This window comes from Panthera pardus, unplaced genomic scaffold (assembly GCF_024362965.1).
Source record: "Panthera pardus isolate Hobbes unplaced genomic scaffold, ASM2436296v1 HiC_scaffold_26, whole genome shotgun sequence".
Taxonomy (NCBI): Eukaryota; Metazoa; Chordata; class Mammalia; order Carnivora; family Felidae; genus Panthera; species Panthera pardus.
The window spans coordinates 9,498,644-9,522,023 of record NW_026526832.1 but is presented as its reverse complement, the minus strand read 5'-3'; the positions used below and the strand labels follow the sequence as shown (position 1 = coordinate 9,522,023).

The following is a 23,380-nucleotide window of genomic DNA, read 5'->3' as shown; positions in this document are numbered from 1 at the left end:
ATTAGCGAGCCTCTTTGGAGCAAGACTCTATAGCTATTTCCAATTTTCTGTTTTTAGTCCATCTTTGGAGAAACTGGTTTAGGCTTGAGAAATTTTCTTGTGAGGTAATTGCATAGGCTTTAGTTCACAGATACTTTGAAGTTTATCTTGGTTACGTAGGAAGCCATTTATATTTACTTATTGATTTTTTTACTTTCTTATGAACAAGAGAGATTATGTTCAGATCAGTGAGGTGATGATACTAAACATAAAGTTGGCCAGGCACTGGCAAGTAAAGAAAACAATGGAAACTTTATTTCCCCCACAAAAGTATCTTTAACCAAACCTGTTATTATTATGGCTAATGATTCATAGTTAAAAGTTTTCCTAAGTCATTACTTTAGAAAAGTCATAAATACATGTTTATTATAAAAGGATTGGTATAAATTAATCAAATTTCTGCCCTTAAAGGAAATCTTGGATAACATTTTTGTTTAAAAAAAAAAAATGATTGGGGTGCGTGGGTGGCTCAGTCGGTTAAGTGGCCAACTTCGGCTCAGGTCACGATCTCATGGGTCACGGGTTCAAGCCCCACATTGGGCTCTGTGCTGACACCTCAGAGTCTGGAGCCTGCTTCGGATTCTGTGTCTCCCTGTCTCTCTGCCCCTCTCCCACTTGTGCTCCCTCCCTCCCCCTCTCTCTCAAAAATAAATAAACATTAAAAATATTTTTTAAACAAAAAACAAAACTTATTTATTTGCCCAATTTCTTCGTGTACCAGGATTTATTCAGATTAATATTACTGCTCACTTATATGCAGCCAAATGGAATATTCCTGAGCATATTTATTAAGCATTTATTCGTTACTTTTATCCATCACCTGTGCACTTCATCCCCGAATGCCCTTATGGAAAACTAATCTGTGCAACACATATGGTGTTAATGACATCACCAGATATCGATAACTGCAAAAGATATACAAATATGAAAGAAATATGAATATATGTATGCTTACAAATCTTGGGAGAGGCTTAGGGTTTCGCGGTTCTATTTCTAAGGATTTGTTGAAAAGATAATCTGTAAATTCTTTTTCCATGCTATTTCCCATTGGATTCAAATTTTCAAAGAACCTCTAAATGCAAAGAAATAAACAGTTATTAATATTAAATATTTTAAATGCAGTCTGACATTCACAAAAATAACTGCAGAAAACATTTAACAAAAGAAACTTTGAGTTATTTTTAGTTTTATTTTCCTTTATCTCTTCTCTGAAATAAACCTGTCTTTCATCAGCCGGTTTATAAACTTAATTAGAAAGATGTATCCTCAAATAATTCAACTTACTTTGATATCTGATTCTACTCGTAAACAATAAGGCTGATTTTGGTACTGCTGGATCTCTCCTGTTATTTCTGCTACTTTCCTCCTTTTGCTAAAGTTTATAAGCTCTTTTCCATGCCTTTTTAGGACCTCAGGGTTGCCTTCTTCTGTTTTCAAGATATTAGTTAGATAAATTCCTAGAAGATATAATGAAATTATTTCAAGGATGAAAAAGGAACCAGCTAGTTTTTTTGTCAGTAACTGTAGGCATAGGTACAATCAATATGTACGTGTACAGTAACGTATGTACAATGTACCATCTCAATCACCATAACCAAAGATTTAAGGCACAGATTTCCATTCTATGAGAAACAACCAGCTACCTAAATATCGAGAGAAACATTTTTGTAAGTATCAAATTATTCTGTGACACTTAAGTGTTATAAATACCCAAGAAAAAGGGGGACCAAGTTTAACGAAATTTAAGAGTTTTATCAGGACTCCCCAATTTTCCGTACCTCCAAAACCACATGGTATTTGACATAAGTCACCGTTCTGTTAAAGGAATTTTAAGAATAACCCATCACTTAATAACACGTATTTCTGGCCAAAGAGGAAAATGTTAAATTCAGAGGATCATACTTTCTGCTTATTCAAAGGTTGCTAAGGATTTGTAATTCGGAGGCAGTACCGCTCGGATAGGCTTGCTCATGGGAGTGTGGAAGGCTCTGCAAGCCTAGCAAACACAGCACTGCATAGAATTTATTTCTATTCTGATCTTCAGCACTTTTAGATTTAGTGGCAATGTCGAAAATGAGCTCCAGTTTCCACATCACTGCAGGCTGTGCGCTGGGTGAGGAGGAGAAGGAACCAGGTAACAGGCGCTCTCATTCTGTACACAGCCCTGTGGTTCCAGGAGCACCTGAGTTCCTTTCTGTTCTAGCATAAAGGTTCTGGAGCCAACTCTGCTGCACTCTACTTGCGTGGTCTTGTGCAAGTTGCTTAACTTCTCTATGCCTTGGTTTTCTCATCTGTAAAATGAGGATAGCAGGGTTGTTGTGAGAAATAAGTGAGTAAATGTATGTACAGGCTTAGAATAAGGTCTGACTAAAGTAAATGCTTAATCAGCTACGGTTGTGATTGTTGATGCTATTGTTGCTATTCTTGGCCTGGTCTCTTAGGCTTCTGCGTCTTCCCCTGAAGTACTTTCCACTAAAGAAAAGGGAATGTATGAGTACCTGAGATCATTCACTCAGTACACAAGGACTGAGTCTCCGCTGTATGCCCAGCACTGTCTTAGTACCGCAGACACAGAGATGAACAAGACACACAGTCCCTGATCTCAAGGAGTTCAAAGCTTTGAACGTGGGCTACAGTACAGTTTGGTCAGTACTGCATTAGAGTAATGCGTAAGATGCTGTGAGGCCGCCGAGGACGTGTGCCTAACTCTGCCTTGGGCTGGTGTGAATAGAAAAAGCATCACAGATGAAGTGATGCCTAAAAAGTCTCTAATAATGAGCGAAGTCAAATGAGCAGAGTAAGCTGGAAGGGGATTCTAGGCAAAGCATCTATGTGTTAGAAGGCACTGGTTTGCGACGAAGCTCAGAAGGCATACTCAGAGACAGCACGTTGGTTAGTACGGCCAGACCACAGGGCTTTGGCGTATGGGCTCAGGAAGGGTGCAGGCTGCAAGGACAGACGCGGGCAAGGCATCAGTGGTTCTGGTCCTCCGTCACTGCAGGTTGTGCACAGGATGAGGAGAGGAACGAACAAAGTAACAGACGCTTAGGTTCTAATCCTAGTCAAGTGGGTCCAAAGGCTTTTGTGGTAGAGGCCTACTTTCAACTACTTGAATATTTGCCCTCATTCTTGTAAAGATAAATGACTCAAGCTCAGTGAATAGGTCAGCAGTAATGAAATATGATAGACATCCATGCCTGTTTGGTTCTAAAAAGTATCCAGTTTTTAAGTGTCTTAGTTGGCTATTTCCTAGCACCTAGGCTACTCTTGATTGTACATTCATGAGTCAAATTTACGATGTGTTCTAAAATGCTCAGGCTTTTTATTTTCCACATCTGCCTGTCACTTGACTTGGCTCTTTTACTTGCAGCCAGTTATATTCTCCACTACGCTAAGTTGCGTGATGCACTTAGCTCAATGTTCAGTCTGACAAACGTGCCCGTACAGTACACATATTTAAGGGCAGCTGGAATCAACTTTTCATTACTGGTCACACATTGATGGCCCAACTATGAAGAGTTTGTGGGTAGCAGTACCTGGATTGGATCATAAAGAGGCTTTTTTAAAGAGCTTAATTTGTATTCAATAGTTAGGACATTATGAGCATCTTTGCATTCTAGAAGGATTACTCTGGCTGGACTATGAAGCTAAATGGGTTAGAAGGAGTTAAGACGGGAAGGAGGATGATCAGTTAGCAGGATGAACGTAGCCCTGTTGAGATGATGGGGGCTATCTTAGGGTCCACAGGGATAGAGGGGAATGCACACGTATTTAAGGGGTAGACTCCACAACAACTGATTAACTGTTTTGGGCAGAGGGTGGGGGCTGAGAAAGAAGATTCTCAGCTTTGTGCCTGAGGGACTGAATGGGTGGTGGTGTAATGACTGCCACTGGGAAGATGGAGGGCACTAAGTTATGGGATGTTGTGTGTGTTGAAAGTATACTTGAATGAAGTTGTGAAAATGCTTATAAGTAGCATTTTAAAAGAGCTCAGGATAAAATGTGGAAATTATCTTATGACAATATTAATGGCTAGTTAAAAGAAGAATAAGTGACCAAAGAGAGGGTGTCCAAATTTTGTTGATCATACACTTCCATCAGTAACAAATGTTTAAGCATGGATCCTCTCTCTCTCTCCCTCCCCCCTTCTCTCTCTCTCTCTCTCTCTATATATATATATATATATATATATGTATATATATGTGTGTGTGTGTGTATATATATATATATATATAAATTTTTGAATAAAAAATTTAGTATAAGTATATACAAAGACCTGAATATTATATACTGTTAAAGCGTAATTTTTTTCAATAGATCATTTTACATACGCTGCTCTGGTGACAGCTGTCTGGGAGAGCAAAAGCAAAGCATTATGACATAAATAACGAAGAGGGATGAGGTTTCATGTTTTTGCTAATGCCTTGCCCAGCCTTTCCAGGGAAAAGTGGCTCCTCAGGGTTCTAGGTTCCCGTAGCACTTTGTTCATCTCCAACCCACACATTTCTACGATGCAGCATTACATTTACTGCATATGGTACTGTAATTTATTCTTCTGCTCTTTCAAGAGAGCTTATTGAGGGAAGACTCTGTTTTGTCTCTTGATTCATCACACCTAGCCCTGGGCCTGGAACACAGAGACATTCAGCAATGCTTCTGAATGAATAAAAAGAAGTACACTATTTCAGAATAGAAGAGAAAGCATTTGAAGAATAGATCCGGATGCAAGAGACATACAGTCAGTTCTAAAATGGCGGGAAATAAGAGTGGAGATGAAGCAGATTGACAAGAAACAGAAGGAGGATGCAAAACTAGAGCTGGGTGAAGGGAAAGAGCAAAGCCAATGCTACAGGCTTGGATGTTTGAGAAGAGAGGTGAGGCTTGGTTGAAGGAAGAATCTACATCCTTTTACCTTAGAGGAAATGTTAGTTTGCCTGTATATGTCCACTTTACCTACGAGTAGAACATTTTATTATATGGAGAAAAATTGGGATGTGGACCCATAGTCTGGGGTAGCCTTGGAAGGAGTTGCCTGACTTTTATTCTGTAAATGGTGTGGTACCAGCAAAAGACCCGAATGAGAATTCTGGTAAGATGACAGAGGAAGTAAAAGCATCAGATACTACCGCTGGTCCTCCCGTAGAGAGGGGAAAAAAAAAAGATCCAAAAAACCAGTGTCCAGCATTAAGTATAAGAATCTGGAAGGAGTTTCTCCAAACCACCATACAGAAGAGAGAGAATTAAGAAGGCGTAATAAAAAAACATCTGGCTCTATTCTCGGGTCAGAACCATTATAGGCTGTGTGGCTAATCCCATGAACTGAAAACCTGGGAACAGCAAAAACCTTCCTAGAGCAGAACAGACCAGGGACAGCTGAGAGGCCCTCCCTTAGAAGAGAAGAGGCTCAACAGGCAGGAAAACAGGCAGAAAAGGGTAAAAAGCTGGCAGGCGCGCTGTCCGTTCCTACCAAACTGCCTGCATGTTTGTGTCCACTCACCAGATCACATGGCCAAGCTTAAAACACAGAATCATACTCTAAATACAGGTCTGAAACTTCTTTTCTTCTTGTAACAGCATGTTATGAAGATCAGTTATGGTACGTCATACATTTGGGAGGGAGAGTACTTTAAAGAGTTCAGTCTGTGGGAACAAATGCTCACCGATCAGGGTGATGGGGTCGCAGGGGCCAAACAGTGAGTCGGGCGAACGGGCCCTGAAATTTCTTTTTACCTCTTTGTACCAGAAGCAGTAGGATATCACAAGTAGTGTGACTGTAAGTTCAGTGAACACACTGAAGGACTATGTATTTTTCACTTTTTCTAAGCACCTGACATAGTCCCTGATACTTCACAGGTACTCAAGAAATACTTGTTGACTGACTGAATGAAATGAACGTCAGGCCTACCCAGGTCCCTTGTATGAACTGGCACCATACTCACCATGCTTAAAATACATAGACTTTAAATGCATCTGGCTCCTGATTCTCTTTTTGTAAATTATTTTTGAATTGTTTCTTTACTCCTTATCAGAATTGTCTTTACACTCTCTCCTCTATGAGCTGTGGAAGGTCTGTGCATCTTCTGTAGTGCCCAGATTGGTATATCATTTTTAACTTATAAGATCTTATGTAGGATACATTCCACTTTTAAAATTAAATCTGACTGAATCTGTACTTTTATAATTAAAAAGAAAATGTTTTACCATAAAGAGAAAATAAAATAGTTTTATCAAGAATGTAGGGGGCAAAAAGTTCTCAGGAAGACAATAAATTAGTAATGATAAAAGGTAATACATGATATAAAAAACAAAATCAGATGGGGCACCGGGTGGCTCGGTCGGTCAAGTGTCCAACTTTGGCTCAGGTCATGATCTGGTGGTTCGTGAGTTCAAACCCCATGTTGGGCTCTGTGCTGACAGCTCAGAGCCTGGAGCCTCCTTCAGATTCTGTGTCTCCCTCTCTCTCTGCCCCCCACCACTCACGCTCTGTCTCTCTCAAAAATACACAAACATTAAAAAAATTAAAAAAAAAAACAACAAAATCAGAGAGTAATTAAGTTTAAGATTTTATCTTTTTGAAGTAAGCAAAGTAAAACAAGTAAAAACAAACGGGAAAAACATATTGCAAATAGGAACAATTTTTAAAAATAATGCTTTTGAGACTATAACTGAATACTAGTATTTTAAAAATAATGAAATTAGACAATTGTGTATCAGAAAATAGAAATAGAAAAAAAAAACTAAGGAACAAATGAAAACGTTACCAAAGAATTACATCCTACAAAAGATTCCAGGCCCAGATGGGCTTTTCTACTGGAATATTTCAAAGTTTAAAGGCTAGATCATTTCATGATATTCCAGAATAGAGTAAGATGGAAAGCTACTTAACTCATGTTACAAGGCAAATACAACTATAATAACAAAAGCTGATAAATATAGCACAAAGAGAAAAAAATCACAGATCAATCTCATTTATGTAGATGGATACAAAAACCCTAAATGATAATGAATAGAATTCATTTGTGCATTTAAAAGATCGTGAATAAATAAGTTTTAATATCAGCAAATAGGAAAGTTTGGTAGTAGTAAATCTGTAATTTTAATTTGCTAAACAAAAAAAATCATCTTTCTCTCACTAAGATGGCAACTATTTATAAAAGTAAATGTATACTGCTAACAAAAACACAGAAGATACAGAAGATAACTATGAAAAGAAACTTTAACATAACAAAAAGCATCTAATCGAGCAAAGAGCAGAATCACCCTTATTCCCGCTGCAACGGAGATGAAAACAGAGATACTTATTTTTGTCATTATTGTTTAATCTTTGTGTGGGAAGGTATGACCAATGCTGTAATGCATAGCACAGAAATAAGACAAAAGGAAGAGACATAATCAAATATTTAGAAAATCCAAGGAAATCAGAACTTCTTAGAATCAGTCAGCTAAGCGTCCGACTTCAGCTCAGGTCACGATCTCCTGGTTCGTGAGTTTGAGCCCCACATCGGGCTCTGTGCTGACAGCTCAGAGCCTGGAGCCTGCTCCGGATTCTGTCTCTTCCTCTCTCTCAGCCCCTAACCTGCTCGCACTGTCTCTCCCTCTCTCAAAGATAAGTAAACATTAAAAAAATTTTTTTAGAATTAAGAGTAATTGACTATTAAAAAATGAAGATCATTCACAACCAAAAGTATCTATCATCAGTGTTCTTTCCTAATTAATTGATAGGCTGTTCCAACTGTATTTTGGGGAATTACACCCTCTCCCATTATAAAGTGCATTTGGAAAAATAAAGAGACAAAACTGGTAAAGAAAATACTGAAGCAGCATTGACGAACCAACTTTATCATATATGAAAACACTATAAAGCAAGGTTTCTCCGCCTTGGCATTATTGACCTTTTGGACTGGATAATTCTTTTGTCGTCAGGGGGCTGTCCAGTGCACTGTAGGATGTTAGCAACATTCCTGCCCTCTATCCCATAGAAGCCTCTAGCACCTCCCAATTAGAATAATAATGAATGTCTCTGGACATTGCTAAGGGTTCGCGGGGGGGGGGGGGGGGGGGGGGGGGGGGGGGGGGGGCAAAAATTACCCCTGGTTGAGAATCACAGATTGTAAAGTGCCAGTCATTAAAACTGGGGAACTAATAGAATAAGTTAATGGGAAAAAATATTTATTAAAGGAGGTACCATATGTTAATGGGGTAAAGAAAATTATTCAGTATACTTAGGTCAACAAACAATTTAGTGGAGAAATAAATTTGAAGATTTCATATGATATCTAAAAGAGACTTTGATTAAATAGACTTAAATATGATTTTTAGAAGTCACATTATTAAGCTAGAAGAAAATATGATTGAAATATTAAATTGTTAGACTGGAAGAGCTTTCTAAGGCCAGAAACAAGAGCAATCATAATGGGGAAGATGGGCAGATTACAGAATTTTAAAATATGGTATATCAAAGAATAAAAATAAAAAAGCAGATTGGTAAAATATCTAGCTCAAGAAATTCCCAGCTAGATATAAAGTATCTAGATAGATTGGTTATCTAGCTCAAGGAAGTATTCTCAAATATAGATAAAAGGTATAAATATGATGATATTGATCACAACATTTAGGAAAACAAAAAAGCTGGAAACTATGTATCTAATCATAGAGTAATAAAATAAACTGTCATACCAACTTTAGAGACTATTATGTAGCCATTTTAAATGATATTATGAAGACTGATAAAACACAACAATAAGTTTAAGATATGGTAAGTTAAAGTAAATAATAATGTGTACATGTCATATACTTATGACTATATACAATGTGCATGGCAAAAAGATGAGAAATAAATACAAAAGTGGTTATAAAAGCTCGAACAAAAACAGGCTTTTGTGATAACTGTATGATGTTAATTGAAAAAATATCAGGACAGTATAACGTAAAGCTATATGGAAAATATATAGCTATAGATGAGAAAATGGCTAGAAGGAAATATACTACTTACTAAAAAACCTACACCATAATATGTGTAATAGGCATGATATTTGTAAGCATTCAGAGGAAGAATCATCAGAGCATATATACAAACAGAAAAAAAAAAAGAAACCAGTTGTGAAAGAGATACTGAAGATGTGAAATATAGGAAATAAATGATGAAATAAGATAGAAGAACCTGTATGAAGGGTGAAGATTTGGATGGTACATGTTTCAGCTTTAAAAGGAAGGAAAGGGCACTTCCTTCCTCTGGTGAGAAGGGAAAGAAAAAATGGCAGGTAAAATTTTGATGTATAGGTGTGGGTTCAAGAATGCATGCAGTATGATTTTTAGCTATGTGAAACTGTTTACAAGAAACATGATTATAAATATAAATGACCAAGGCCAAACTTCTTCTGTAGAATGTATGGTTTATCAAAATTCAACAAAAAAAGATTTCTATGAATATAAAGCACAAAGAAGTATTAAATGATATCGAACAGCTGCCCCCAGATGGAAATAAAAAATGGAATGTATATGTTGGGTGTGATCTTAAAAAGTCCTAATAAAGAGAGTAAAATTCTAAGGTGACTCAGGTGCTAGGTATTTATTAAATAAGCATTTTCTGCTGCTATATTACACATATGTATATTCAGTCATTTAATGAAATAAGTATCTTGTTTTATCCAGAAACACAAAAAAATTCAAGAAATGCTTACCAAAGAAAGGCACACACGGTGGATTAATAGACCTGAGTTTTGCCAAATATTTCTTATAGTGATCTTCGCTTAACTCATGAGCTTCTTCTAAAATTTTCTTTTGGCGACTTGGTATTTGCTACAGTAAAAAAAAAAAAAAAAAAAAAAAAATTTAGGGAGTGTAAGTTTATAAAAGGAAGCATAGGTTTTGCCCCAAAATGCCAGGCTAAGAATAAAGCCCAAACACAACGGTATCAGTTTGATTCTAAGAATAACCACATCAAGACACTATCTTCATGGACCCCAGAACAAATTGCAAGAGTGTGGTGTGTGAGTGAAATCTAGCTTATCTTGCCATTCCTTATACAATTACGAGAGTATCTGATTTTATGTTATACATAAATTAAGTGCCGAAAGGTTTTTCTTCTTGTCACCTAGGCTAGGGCCCGTGAAAGCATTTTAACGAGAATTCCTAATTTTAAAAGTGCAACCAGTTCAATACAAATACAAATATAGTGGAATTGAGACAATTCCAGGTTTTAAACTGTCACTGAAAACACAGTTGAGGCACTTAACAATTAAAGACCATGATTCTTAAAATCCTGATTCTTCATTTACAAAATGACTAGACGAACCTACCTCAAATGTGTGGTCTAGTCTGTAAACAGGAGATGAGTTCATAGCACTGACAACCTCAAGGACACCATTGAAATTGTTCAGCTCTTGAAAGACTTGTAGAATCTCAATTATTCGACTCACCACAGCTACTCTTTCTTCTAAGTTTTCAGTTTCTACAATACATCTGGGAATCAAAGACAAAAAAATGAATTAAATAATCTATAATTTCCCCAACAAAGATATGCTTTAAGGAATTTAGTAAATAAAATAATGTGTGTGTGTGGGGGGGGTGCGGTTATCAAGTAACCCCAGAGGATCTATATTCAGAACGACAGGTAAAGAGCAGGAGACTGGATCGCCAGGCGGTGCTCCAGTCAGGCAAGGTGCTCTTCACTGGTTTTCACACGGACACAGCCACCAGTCAATCATTTTCCTGCTGTATTAGAATTAACTGGTGAGACTAACATCTTGTTGACTGTCTGCTGGTCTTCGGGATGTGGGTGTGTCCTAGGGGAATTTATTCTGGAACTCAAGAATTCTGTGTCTCCTATTCTTCACCTAATTTCAAGATTTTGGTGATCATGTTTTCTTTCTTTGAAATAATTAGCTACATTTCTAGGAACGGCTCTTCAGAAAAACATTGTGATGTTAAAAAGTCAATGAAAGTATTTTACCATAATTAAGAATAAAATCTTTTTAATTACTAAGAAAGAGAAAAAAAATCAAAGGCACTTTACATTTAAATACCAAGAATCTTTGGAAGGTATACAGCTAATATACCAATAAATAGCTAAAAGAAAGCATACTCGGTTCAAAAAGAGAAAATTCCTCAGTGAGCATTTACTCTCTAATATTAGACAGAATCTTAAATTTACTAATCACCAGTAAAGAAAAAGGCATTTTAAACTTGGTTTTTAATAATGTAATATAAAATAATGTATAATCTAAGAAAAACAATACACAAAAGAGAAAATAAATATAAATCAATATTAAACATTTTTAAAATTGTAAAGGTGAAAATTACATTATTCTCTGATGAGGATAACCTGACACTAAGAAAAAAACTGTCGCAAAACTATCAAAATAAACATAAAATCAAATTTGCTATCAAATTAAACATAACACGCTTACATGTTTAAAGCATTAGCTAGATCTCTACAAATACATCATATACTGGCTAACTAGTTAGCTGGACATTTAAAAGGGTATAATACAAGTATAATATATTTACATCTTGTATTTGACTACTTCAGTTGACATTACCTAGGTATACAAATTGTCATCACCTGTGGAGTTTCTGTAACAACCAGGTAAGTCTGGGGTGATTTATCCATAGGTGACTCCAATTCTAATATACGTCCATGGCTAAGAGCCACCGTAGCAAACGGACAAGAATCTCTCACACTGAAAAGGCAGAAGTTGGAACCCCTGTGTACTGCTGGTGGGGGGAATGCAAATGATACAGCCACTATGGAAAACTGTATGGAGGTTCCTCAAAGATTAAAAGTAGAGCTATTGTATGATTGATCCACCAATCCCACTTTTGGTTATTTATTCAAAAGCAGGGTCTCAAGGAGATATTAGCACTCCATGTTCGTTGCAGTGTTTGTTCACAATAGCCAAGATGTGGAAACAACCCAAATGCCCATCTATGGATGAATGGATAAAGAAAATGTGGTACATACACACAATGGAGTATTACTCAGCTTTAAAAAAGAAGAAAAGCCTGCAATATGTGACAACACTGATGAACACTGAAGACATTATTCTGAGTGAAATAAGCCAGTCACAGAAGGATGAATACTGCATGATTCTACACATATGAGGTATCTAAAATAGTCACAATTACAGAAGCATAGAATGGTGATTGCCAGGAGTCAGGGAGAGGGGAAAATAGGGAGTTACCAATTAGCATGTATAAAAGTTCAGTTATGCAAGATGAATAAATCCTAGAGATCTGCTATACAACATTATGCCTACAAATTAATAATTTATATAACTAAAATTCTGTATTGCACAGTGGAAAAAATCTGTTAAAAGGGTACCTCTCGTGTTAAATGTTCTTACAGTAATTTAAAGAAAAAGGAAAAAGTGCAGGAAATGGCCTTTTCAGTCATCTATTAAAAAACAGGACAGAAATAAAAATGGTCTATTTTATCAGTTATGTTTCTCCTTTACAGACACAAATTTTAATTATTATGATGGAAAAGGTCTTCTGCATATTTAAGTGGAATTATTTAATTTGATAATGAAGAAATCAGGAAGCAACACTTAGAGGGCAAATGGTAAAGTTTTACTGTTTACAGGCTAGGAAATAATAACATAAGTGACTTGGAATGCTTATTTCTCTTTAGGAATTGCTTTTAAGTCTTTATCCACATTGTAGCATAGGTTCTAGTCATTCCCTATGTCACTGGCCTCTTGTTCTGATAATTCCAATAGGAACCTCATATCACCCTTATAAAATATTAGTCAACTAGTCATAGTGTTTTTACTCAAAAAAATATGGCTGACATATATAATGCCAATCTGTGGCCCCAACTATAAAACTGCATTGAGATTCTAGATTGCTGACATGACCGTATAAGCAGGTCTGCTTACCCACTCCTCAGTGAAACTAGTGAAGAGTAAATATATGAAGAAAAACATAATCATGATTAATATCATCTTCCCCAACATTTAAAGTCTCTGGAAATGGCTCTGAGAGCAAATGGCAAATAAAGAAACATCTATTTGGGAAAACTACAAAAATTCAGTAAGAGAGGCAAGAGTTTACAGCTTTTGAACCAAGCCCGCTCCCTCCTTGCTCCCAGAGGACCCCAGGCAGTGGAGGGAAGAGTCTACTCCAGACAGCTGCAGCTGAGAATGCAGGCCTCCCTGTCCACCTGGCTCCCAGCTGGAGGGCTTTCTTCTCTGGAGGAACAGGACTTCAGCATTTCCAGTCCCCAGCTGGCGGGGGCTGAGGCTAAATCTCTGGCGAGTGTAGCTGGGAAGTGGGGACTCCCTTCTGCCAAACTCCTGCATGGAACACAGGCTCTCACCTGCAAGTGGCACACTGAGAATGCTGGGAAGACAGCCTCTCCCTGGTTCCCGAGGCAGTGGTTCCATGCCAGGAGAGGTGAGTAAAGAGGACCTCGCACACCACCTCCAACCAGGCACTCAGCTCCTAGAGCAGGAATGTTTCGGGGAAATTTGCCACCAGCACAAGAGTGCAGGCTCAAACAGCTCCTACTCTCTTGTCATTTGCAACAAACCGTTGGAGAAGTTTAAACCTAAAGGTGCTCTCAAGAACAGTGAAGGGGGTGCCTGGGTGGCTCAGTCCATTGAGCGTCTGACTTTGGCGCAGGTCGTGATCTCAATGGTTGATGAGTTTGAGCCACAGGGGGCTTACTTCTCTCAGCACGGAGCCTGCTCCAGATCCTTTGAGTGTCTCTCTCTGTCTCTTTCTCTCTGCCCCTACCCCACTTGTGCGCACGCATGCGTGTGCTCTCTCTCTCTCAAAACACACACACACACACACACACACACACACACACACACACACACACACACACAAACAGTGAAGGTTGTGGTGCAGGGCAATGGTAAGATTCTTGGATCTAACAATTGTTGGTTGACTAGTCTGCAGGAGAGAACCAGGGAATAAGAGCTGGGACGAGCCTTCCAAGGGTCAGAACAAATATCAGAAACCTAAGAAACCACTCCTTAAAAGGAGTCACAATTTGGTTGGATTAGTTTGCAGAGCAATTTATACCACTAGGGAAATTGCTGAAAACAATAGAGCAACCAGCTGGCAATTAGCAGGGTTTAACAGCTGGATGTGGTCAGGACAGGAGTGAAAGAAAGCACTACCTCTCCTGCTGCCTTCTTGGAGTGACCGTGGACATACCCAAAACAGTACCTCTCAGAAGAGGAACTTCTCAGCTAAACATCTAAGTGTGGAGGGAGCTGGAGGATAGGCTTGTCGAGAAGAATCCAGCTAGTCACTAAAGGAACAAGCTCTGGGCGGTGGGGAGTCGGAGGGGCAGGACCCACAAGTTGCTACAACAGCAAGTGTCCAACAAAGAATTACCAGGCATGCAAAGAAACAAGAAAGTACAGTAGTGTCCCCTCATCTGCTGTTTTGTTTTCCCCAGTTTCAGTTACCTAGCAGCCAACTATGGTACCACAGATAGCTTCCTTTTGAGGTGTCGTAAGGTCATTTAGTAGCATACCGCTAATGTCACGGTGCCTAAAGCGTTCACCTCACTTCATCTCATCATGTAGGCATTGTGTCATCTCACATCATCACAAGAAGGGTGAGTACAGTGCAGTAAGATATTTTGAGAGAGAGACCACATTCACATACCTTTATTACAGTATACTGTCATAACTGTTCTGTTATTGTTAGTAATGAACAATTAAAAAACAGTATAAGGGGTTTGGTACTATCTGTGGTTTCAGGCATCCACTGAGGGTCCTCTGTGGATAAGGGGGGACTATTGTATGATCCGTTCACCGGGGGAGTAAAAGCAGGGAACAAGCATTGCCTGGGAGAGGGACCAGATGTCAGATTTAACAGAAAATGATTTCACAGTAGCCATTATGAATGTGTTCACAGAACTAAAGGAAAGAAGGCATGATTTAAAAAGTAAAGAAAGATATAATGACAATGTGCAGAAGAAAGTATCATAAAAGACACAGCAATAACAACTGGCAACTCAAACTGAAAAATACGACAGTTTAAAATAAATTTACTAAAGGGGCTCAATTTTTGAACCGCCAGAAGAAAAAATTAATTAACTTGGAGATAGAGCTGTTGTTCAAAAACGAAGGCAAAATAAAGACTTTCCCAGGTGAACAGAAACGGAGAGAATTTGTTGCTAGCACACCCACCGTACGAGAGATAGTAATGGAAGTTCTTCAGGCTGAAAGCAAAGAACCCCAGATGCTAACACCAGTCCACGAAAACAAAGAGCGGTGGTAAAAGTAATTATGTGATTATAGGAGACAGGATAAATGCCCGTTTTTTTCTCATTGCTTCTCTTAACTGATTTAAAAAGCAACTGTATAAAATAATGTGAATGTAACGTATTGTTGGGCCTATAAGATATACATATAGAATAAATTGCCAATAACCAGACAAAGGAGGTGGGGAAGAGCAAAGCTGTAATGGGCTAAGAAAATAACAAAGGGGAAAGCAATAATCGCTACATGTATTGTTAGATTTGCATCATTAATTATATGTAATATGTATGACAATAGTGCCAGGAAAAAGGAAGACAGGGAACAGAGCTATACAGGAGGAACATTTCTATCACTGGGATTAAGCTAGTAGAAATCTGAAGTGGATTCTAATAAGCTGTCTATGGTAAACCTTAAAGCATTCACTAAAAAACCCCCCAAAAGATATAATGAAAAAAATCATTAATGAAATAAAAATGCTACATTAGGAAAGTATTCACTCAGTGCAAAAGAAAGGAGGGACAGAGAACAAAAAAAGGACGCAAGACATATAAAAATAGAATTGCATTTAAAATCATAATAGCTGACTGCTCCGAAATGCGAGAGTGTCAGTAACACTTACTTCTCAAACCACAGAGTGAGGTTAGTGGTGTGCCGGATCATTTTTAGGAGATTAGGAGAATTAATTTCTTTGTCTTCTTTTGTCCACACGCTTCCAACTAATTCTGATGGCTGTACAGCTCTGAAATCATCAAGACATAATTCTCCATGATCCTTTTCCCTGTAGCATACTGTTTTACTAAGTAAATGAGATAAATAAAACTAAACTCCCATATAAACCTTTTGTTTTTACACCAATAGAAAGGTTTATGAAAACAACATATCACAACTAATTATAATTATGTATATTTTTCTATAGATTAAAAAAATATTTTTATGCATATATTTGTGTACTTTTATTATTGCTTTATAGTAGCATTTTGCTTTGGGCAACATTGAGATTTTTTCATATCTTTCCTAGCACTTAACAAAGATTATTTAACAAATTAGGGTGACAATGTAATCGGGGATTGTTCTTTTAAATAATGATACCTGTTATAATAATCAGTTCAATGAGGATATAGTAATCACTGTAATTCAGAAATCTTTTTTTTCTTCTAAAGGAGGGAGGGAAACCCTACCACCTTTTGGTAAATAAAGGGAAATAAAATAGATTCTAATATTGGTTTTTGGGAATAGTGATGATCTTTGGGGTGGGAGGAGATCTATAAATTTAGTTCCTTTTTTTTTCATTTAGTTATTTCAAAAGTTTGCAATCCTTACTAGTCCCCATTTAAAACAAACAAACAAGCAAAAATGGACACTTTTTGAGACAGTAGTTACATCAATGTAGAAAAACTAAAAAAGGCTGTGACGGGCCAGGACTTAAGTTTACAACTACAAGGGCAGTAGCTAACTTACTGAGCCCTTACTCTGTGCTGGGCTAAGCACTGTATGTTATATATTGACTGTTTTCAATCTCACAACAGCCCCAAGAATAGGTACCGTTATTAGCTCCATTTTAACCTTGAGGAAGCTAAGGGACAAAGGGATAAAAGTTTCACACGAAGGTTAAAGTTGCCCAAGCATACCCAGCCAGCAACTGGTAAAGACACACGCTGCACTCAGCTTTACCAGGTAGGAGTGAGAGAAGAGGTGGCCTTCTATACATCAGGCTTTATTACTACTCCCCTTCATATACTAGCTCACTTAGGTCTTATAACATTCCTATAAGGCAGAAAACAGTATTTCATTTAAAAAATCAACTCCTTGGAAATGATTTTTCAGCTTGAATGTCAAATTACATACCGATATAGATCTGATTCAAGTAAAGTGAGTTGTCGAGCAATTTCTATTGGGTGTAAGGTGAGCAGGTCAAAAGTCTCTATGTGCCCAGGCCTGCTTATATGCCACTCAACTGTGGGAGGTGAACTCTGAAATGTAATATTATGACCTGGTCCATTGTCTCTTGCAATTTTTTTCCTTTGGATTATTTTAGTGATGGATTCAACCCATTTTTTCATTGCTTTACCTGAAATACATTACATTTTAAATAACATTTAAATACTTTTTACTCAATATTTTATTCTTTTAAAATATTTTAAAATCATACAAGTGATAGTTGAATATATATTTGCTATTACAAGGTTCAAATGATCAAAATAAAAAAAAAAAAAATGGAAGTTCCTCTTTACCATTCCCTGTTCCCTATCCTAATCTCATTCTTCTTCACATGGGTAACTGCGGTTAATAGTCTGATATATATTCCTCTACATCCCTTCTAAATAAAATTAGAAAGTAATTTATTCATAGACATTTTTCACCTTTACTCTTCTGAACGTCAGTTCAAAATATTATAATTCTCCATAAGATAGATCTTACACACATGAGATTTAGAAGTACAGACAATTCATAGTCACTATTAATCTTATTAATGTTGCATTTTATAAACCAAACAGTACCAGAGGATCCATGCCTTCATTTTAGTGCGAGTTTTTGATGTGGCTTTGTTTTGTATTATGCATGAAAGTACTATTATTTAACTCTTTACTTTCTGATTCTCCTTTAGAGTGCACAAGGGCAATTAGAAACAAGTTTGTCTAGGTCATTCTTAGACCTATACGATCACAGAATCCTTAAAACTAGAGGGGAGACTTTGGAAACATCAAGCCTTACTCCTTATGTTACTGATGAGGAAACCCAAGTCTAAAGAATCAAAGTGGCTTGGCCCAAAGTCCTGTATCTGGTGAGTGGCAGTGTTCAGAAGAGAACTCTCGCTTCTTGGCTCTCGGTTCAGTCTGCTCTGCTGCCTCTCTGATACACCTAACTGGGTGTAGTCAGTTTCCTAACTGTTCACCTAACTGGGGCCTCGTCAGTTTCCATCAGTGGTGTTACAATGGCACACCGCTTCCTAATTGTCTTCTGGGACACAGACCTTCAGATAAGTGGAAAGACAGAATGAATTGAGACTTTTTCTGTCCAATTCCAAAATGATCAGTAAGTGGATTTACTAAATGCAAATACATTGGGCCAGCAGGGTGATTATTGAGCAATTTGTAGGTCAAAATGTTGTTTGGTGAAAATTTTTAACTTTTTCAAATGGTTATGTTGCCACTTATAAACAACTCTTAACAACACTGAACAATGACATCAACTGAGAGTCACCAAAAGGTACTTTTATTACATATGAAACCAGGCACTTAAAAAAAACCATACCTCTTACTGTTCCAATAAACTCTTCCATTCGCTGCAAAAGATCTGCGTCTCTTTCAAAATCATAGAAATGGTGCTCTACCCAATGCCGACATACATTTAATACTCTATGGCATTAACAAAGAAGAATAACTGAATTACATGGGAACTCAGGCATAAATGTTTATCACAATGAATCACATAAATTAAAACAGTAATTCTTACCAAATAATTTTATAAGTGGCTGACTACTTTCAAAATTCTATGTTAATTAAGACTTATACAATAATTTCTGATAATTGCTTTCTACTTCACTCATTTTACTCGTTACCTTCTCCTTGCTTGGGAAAGATCCTTATTTATGTCAACTCTGGAACAAAACTTCAGTACAGACTTAATGCCTTCAGTTATTTAATTACTGCTTACCGCAGTTGTACAGGCTGTATGTATTCTTTCCTAAACCTTTTTAGTTCTGCACTCAAGGGTTGATCTCCATTCTCTATAGCTATGCGATCAGCTTCTGTTGGCTCAGGCTCTGGAATTTCAAACCTAACATAAAAGAGAACAAACTAATGAAAATACTAATAATATCAAGTTATTCCAATAGAAAACCTCAAACCTTTTCACCAGTCAGCACAATCAAGAGAGCGCTGTAAAAAATTACTAAAGACATACACACACATCGGTGAAAATAAGTAAGACTTCTACTGATCTTAATTTCTAAAAAAGAAATTAATACTTGACAATAAAAACAAACCTAGAAACATAGTTAAGAATAAAGAATACATGCAAAGTCTAAAATAGATGTGATTATAAAGTTATGGGACTGATGTTTATTTTTGGCTGTGTAATCACTCAATCACCTAACATAAAACTTTACCCTTAAGGGTAATCCTTAAAAAGTAGACTGCTCTCTGAGTGGCTGAAACACTTCTCGATTATATAATGTATTTGTTCACTGACAAGCTCCATTGTATTCAACATGTGGTATATTTGAAAAATTCTGTTTAGAACATCTAAATCATCAAAATTTAGAAGTCTAAAATATACATTTTTTATATAGTTCTTTAACTATATAATAAAACTACATAAAAGTCCAAAATCCAGAGTCTAAAATATACATTTTTATATAGTTCTTTAACTTGACTAATTCCATAAATATGCAATTTCATAGTTACCATATAAAAAAGAATGCTTATTTTTATACTTTAATAAATGAAAACCACAAGATTATTATAAAATAAATGGTCATCTAAGAGATTTTATTTCTTAAAAAAGTACTCACGAACTACAATTTAAAGCTCATACAATTTATTTCTGAGAGACATGTAGGATCTTAGCTCACTCTCTTTAAAAAAAAAAAAAGAATTTACACATTTTACATTAACAGACCTTTCTATTATAAGACTCAGTAGTTCTTGAGGTTTACAAAAGGATCTGTATGTTGTAAGAAATGTCCGAACAAAATTGGGATCTAAGAAGAAAAAGGAAAAATATCTTATTAAAATCTTTGATTCAGAATGATTAAAGCTATTATTAAAACATTTTCAAGAGAGATGAAAAACAGTCAGTTTTGAAATTCCCAAAATGTTTTGACCACATAGAATGCTTTGGACTTTATAACAAACTGCTAGCTTGAGCACTTCCTAAATTAGTGGCAAAACCATTGATACTAGGATTCTGTAACAGCTTATTTCTTGCCTTCTGTACACTGTGACTAGCTGAACTGAAACTCCTCATCGGCTGCAGGAATGCAAAAGGAAGAAAGGCAAAAAGAGCACGCAACACAAGCTCCCCACCTGCTACCTGGATCTTAGAGCATCTCTGGTTGGCTTCTTTCTCTTGAGAAAGACAAAGAGAAAGAGAAAGGCCACAGCAATAGCCCGGTACTTCTTCTGACATCCAGACTGTTTACCTAGGATCAGTTATCTAGATTTCTTTCAATCACATTAACAGAGCATACGACTAGAAACTGGATACTACAATGTTCTAGATTAAGCTAAATACGCTTTCTAAATGATTTGCTAGAGGTTTTAATTAAAGCTGCTAAAAGAAGCTTACACATACCTGTAAGTTATTAAAACTCTTAAATGTGTGAGAATGTGGATTTGGTTCTATTCACAACTTAATCCCTTTTATTTCAAGTAGTCACAATAAGAGTTTCATCATACGAGCAGGGGTCTCCAGCCCCTTCCAAGAGAGGACCTACTTTTCATTCACATCTCCATGAAGTAAATCAGGAGGCTGACTGAATGTCATCACTTCCCCAGGCCTGGCCTACTCCAGTCTCTCCTTGACAGTATTCTCCCAAGTTGTGGAGAAAGGCTGCTGTCATCAGCACAAGAGACCTGGTCTGTCATCTTCTGTGTAAAGAGGGGGAGAGACATCTTCCCACAATGGAAAAAAAAAAAATCACGCACTTCTAGAACTCAAATTTCATCAATGTCCACATTTAGTTGTAAGTCTTCAAAAAGAGGGAGGGGAGAATTCATTAACTTTTCTATTGGGAACATCCTTTTCCTATTTTACATTACAGACCGGTAAGCTCTAATTTAATGATAAATTCATTGAGAATAGTGAGTACCTTTGTGGATCCTTTCTAAGTACAATATCTTTTATTCAGATACGATTTACTAAGACTCAGAGTTCATTTGTGTGGAAAATTTCTACTTAGGCTGATTCCGTCTGATTAAGAACCACTCTAAATTTAGCCTTAACATAAAATAATGATAATATATTAACTCCCCCAGCAAAGCAAATGAATGGATTTATCATAAAAATAGAAGTCTATTTCTAATCTATTGGTACATGTGGTCATCAAGATAATGAACTGATTTAAATATCAGACAACCTTGAATTTATAATGCTTTTATAAATTAAAGAAAATTTACAGAATAAAAACATACTGGTTTTAAATGTCCCTCTTCTCCTTTGCCTTCCAAGTCTACAGTGGGGTACTGATAAAGGTAATTTAAATATATACAATCCTTTAGTAATTTCCTCTCTGTTGGTATCTTATTGTTTGTCTTCAGTTACAGAGTTCCTCAAACGTTAAAGACTAATGTCTCATCCAGAAGAAAAGATTTTAAAACAGAAGGCTGTACAAGATTTTAAAACAGAGATTTATATCGGTTTCATCACAATCCTCCCTTTCAAGAATCTACTTCCTGTTCTGCAAATCTATTTGTAAGGTGAGGCTACTCAAAACATCCTATGTTTAGGAATCCAGAGCAGTGGCCACTATAGAGGTGCTGAGCTGTCGCTAATGGAGAGAGAGCCCAGACTCATGGTACAACAGAGTGTTCCTAGAATCCCTGAGCTGTGTTCTAAATTTAGGCTGACCCCTCCTTTTTAAAAAATTAAAAAAAAAAAAAAAAATTATTTTGGTCTAAAAGCCTAAAATTAATATTCAGATCCATTTCTTCTCAGATGCCAACTGAGTCAGGTTAAAAAGTTGTGGGATATCAAAGGTACTTTTAAGTTGAAAAACAGAACAAAAGCAAGTTCTAGATGAATTGTTTTTTAAGAAAATTGCCTATTTTTAAAGGCAAACTACTTTAAAATTGCCTTCTCATCTTCTACCAAAACTTCTGGTCATTTCAGTACTTGAGTAACTGATGACAATGCTGGGAAAGTTGTGCTAGGCCTTGGTGCCACATCAGTCACACGGGGATCAAATCAATTCCTGATATCTGTTATGTAACGTTCGCAAAGAGCATTCACATAATTTATTCCATGTGACTTCTGCAAAGTGAGTGGGGCTGTTGTTTTCCCTTTCTACATATGAGAGAAGTAGCTAAGACTCATCCAAGGTTACACAGTAGAATGGCAGAGAGTCTAGATTGTGCGATTTCTAGTTTTATGCCTTTTTCTACTGTGTCACACATAACCTCGCTGGATTAAAGGATCCTTTAAGGTTTCCGCAGCTGTGACATATAAATATAAAGAATGGTTCCATGAGTTATGTAATCATTATAGAAAACTTACATAAATGATTAATTTAGAATATAGCTGTACTCTGCTAATCTTGGTTTAAGGCACTAGGAAAATCACTGAAAAATCAGCAGTCTAATTGTGATTCTGTAATTCTTGTTAAGCCTTCTTCCAGATTTTAGGAAGTAGCTGCTGTGCCTTCCTGTACAGTCTTCAGAAAAGGAGTTTCTGAAGCGGGCAGTGAGATAAACACTCCCACAATCGTCACTGTTGTACTACATTCTAAAGTGACTCAAGTTTAAGTTGTTTTTTAGCTTCATCAGAAGTAAAAGCAGTCTTGCCAAAACGAAACAAAACAAACAAAAACCAGCAGAAGCTAAAAATAAGCCAAAAAAATTTGGCAAAAGTTTAAGTACTTTCGAAAAATATCTGAAAGGCTGCATATATTCCCAGGCTTGTATAATTTATAGAATCCATTTTTAGTCTAAAGCAGTGCAAAATTGCTAATGAGTGAAAAACTTCTATGGAGAGGACATAACACCTGTACTTGAACCTTTACACGAAAGAAGGGTAGATAGTCCAGAAGCTATTTTTACCTCTATCAATTTCCCCACTTAGGTGATTCCAACATGTACTATGTCACACTAACCCCTAGAAACCGTGATCTTACAGATGATGTAAAGGACTCAGATAATTCAATATCTTAAAAATACTCCTCAGTAAGGACAGGCTGTGTACTTTTGTGAGAACGCAGAGTACAGGCAACCATCAGAGCTAAGTCTTAACGCTGGCTCTGCCGGCTGTGGAGGGGCCTCTGCCCACCTGTGTTATAAAACGGTGTTGCATAGACAGCTGGAAGGCAAATGCATGAAAATGCAAAAGCCAGGCCTGCTTTGGTTTTAAAACCTAAGTGCAAATACTTGTGGAGAACACAAAAATTGGCTATTTTGATAGTC

The 23,380-nt window shown here is 36.9% G+C and overlaps 2 protein-coding genes across 5 annotated transcripts in view; one reads left to right on the top strand and one right to left on the bottom strand.

Moving 5' to 3' along the window:
- ARHGEF33 (Rho guanine nucleotide exchange factor 33) overlaps nucleotides 1–22,418 on the top strand; it is a 118,026-nt gene extending 95,608 nt beyond the window's left edge. The window contains exon 19 of one of the 2 annotated variants that reach the window (XM_019446809.2): nucleotides 21,524–22,418. In XM_019446809.2, coding sequence (XP_019302354.2) covers nucleotides 21,524–21,605 — 82 coding nt within the window. In that variant the 3' untranslated portion in view covers nucleotides 21,606–22,418. Of the gene's footprint in view, nucleotides 1–5,892; nucleotides 6,009–21,523 lie in introns of those variants that run through there. The other variant, XM_019446848.2, reaches the window with a different exon arrangement.
- The window catches only part of SOS1 (SOS Ras/Rac guanine nucleotide exchange factor 1), a 148,637-nt gene that overhangs the window by 14,244 nt on the left and 111,013 nt on the right, over nucleotides 1–23,380 (bottom strand). For all 3 annotated transcript variants that reach the window (XM_019446753.2, XM_019446764.2, XM_019446771.2), the window contains 9 exons: nucleotides 19,884–19,965; nucleotides 18,918–19,040; nucleotides 18,516–18,619; nucleotides 17,109–17,331; nucleotides 15,883–16,002; nucleotides 10,338–10,500; nucleotides 9,720–9,837; nucleotides 1,324–1,496; nucleotides 995–1,111 (listed from right to left, as the gene is read on the bottom strand). In XM_019446753.2, the coding sequence (XP_019302298.1) occupies nucleotides 995–1,111; nucleotides 1,324–1,496; nucleotides 9,720–9,837; nucleotides 10,338–10,500; nucleotides 15,883–16,002; nucleotides 17,109–17,331; nucleotides 18,516–18,619; nucleotides 18,918–19,040; nucleotides 19,884–19,965 (1,223 nt within the window). The remainder of the gene's footprint in view (nucleotides 1–994; nucleotides 1,112–1,323; nucleotides 1,497–9,719; nucleotides 9,838–10,337; nucleotides 10,501–15,882; nucleotides 16,003–17,108; nucleotides 17,332–18,515; nucleotides 18,620–18,917; nucleotides 19,041–19,883; nucleotides 19,966–23,380) is intronic.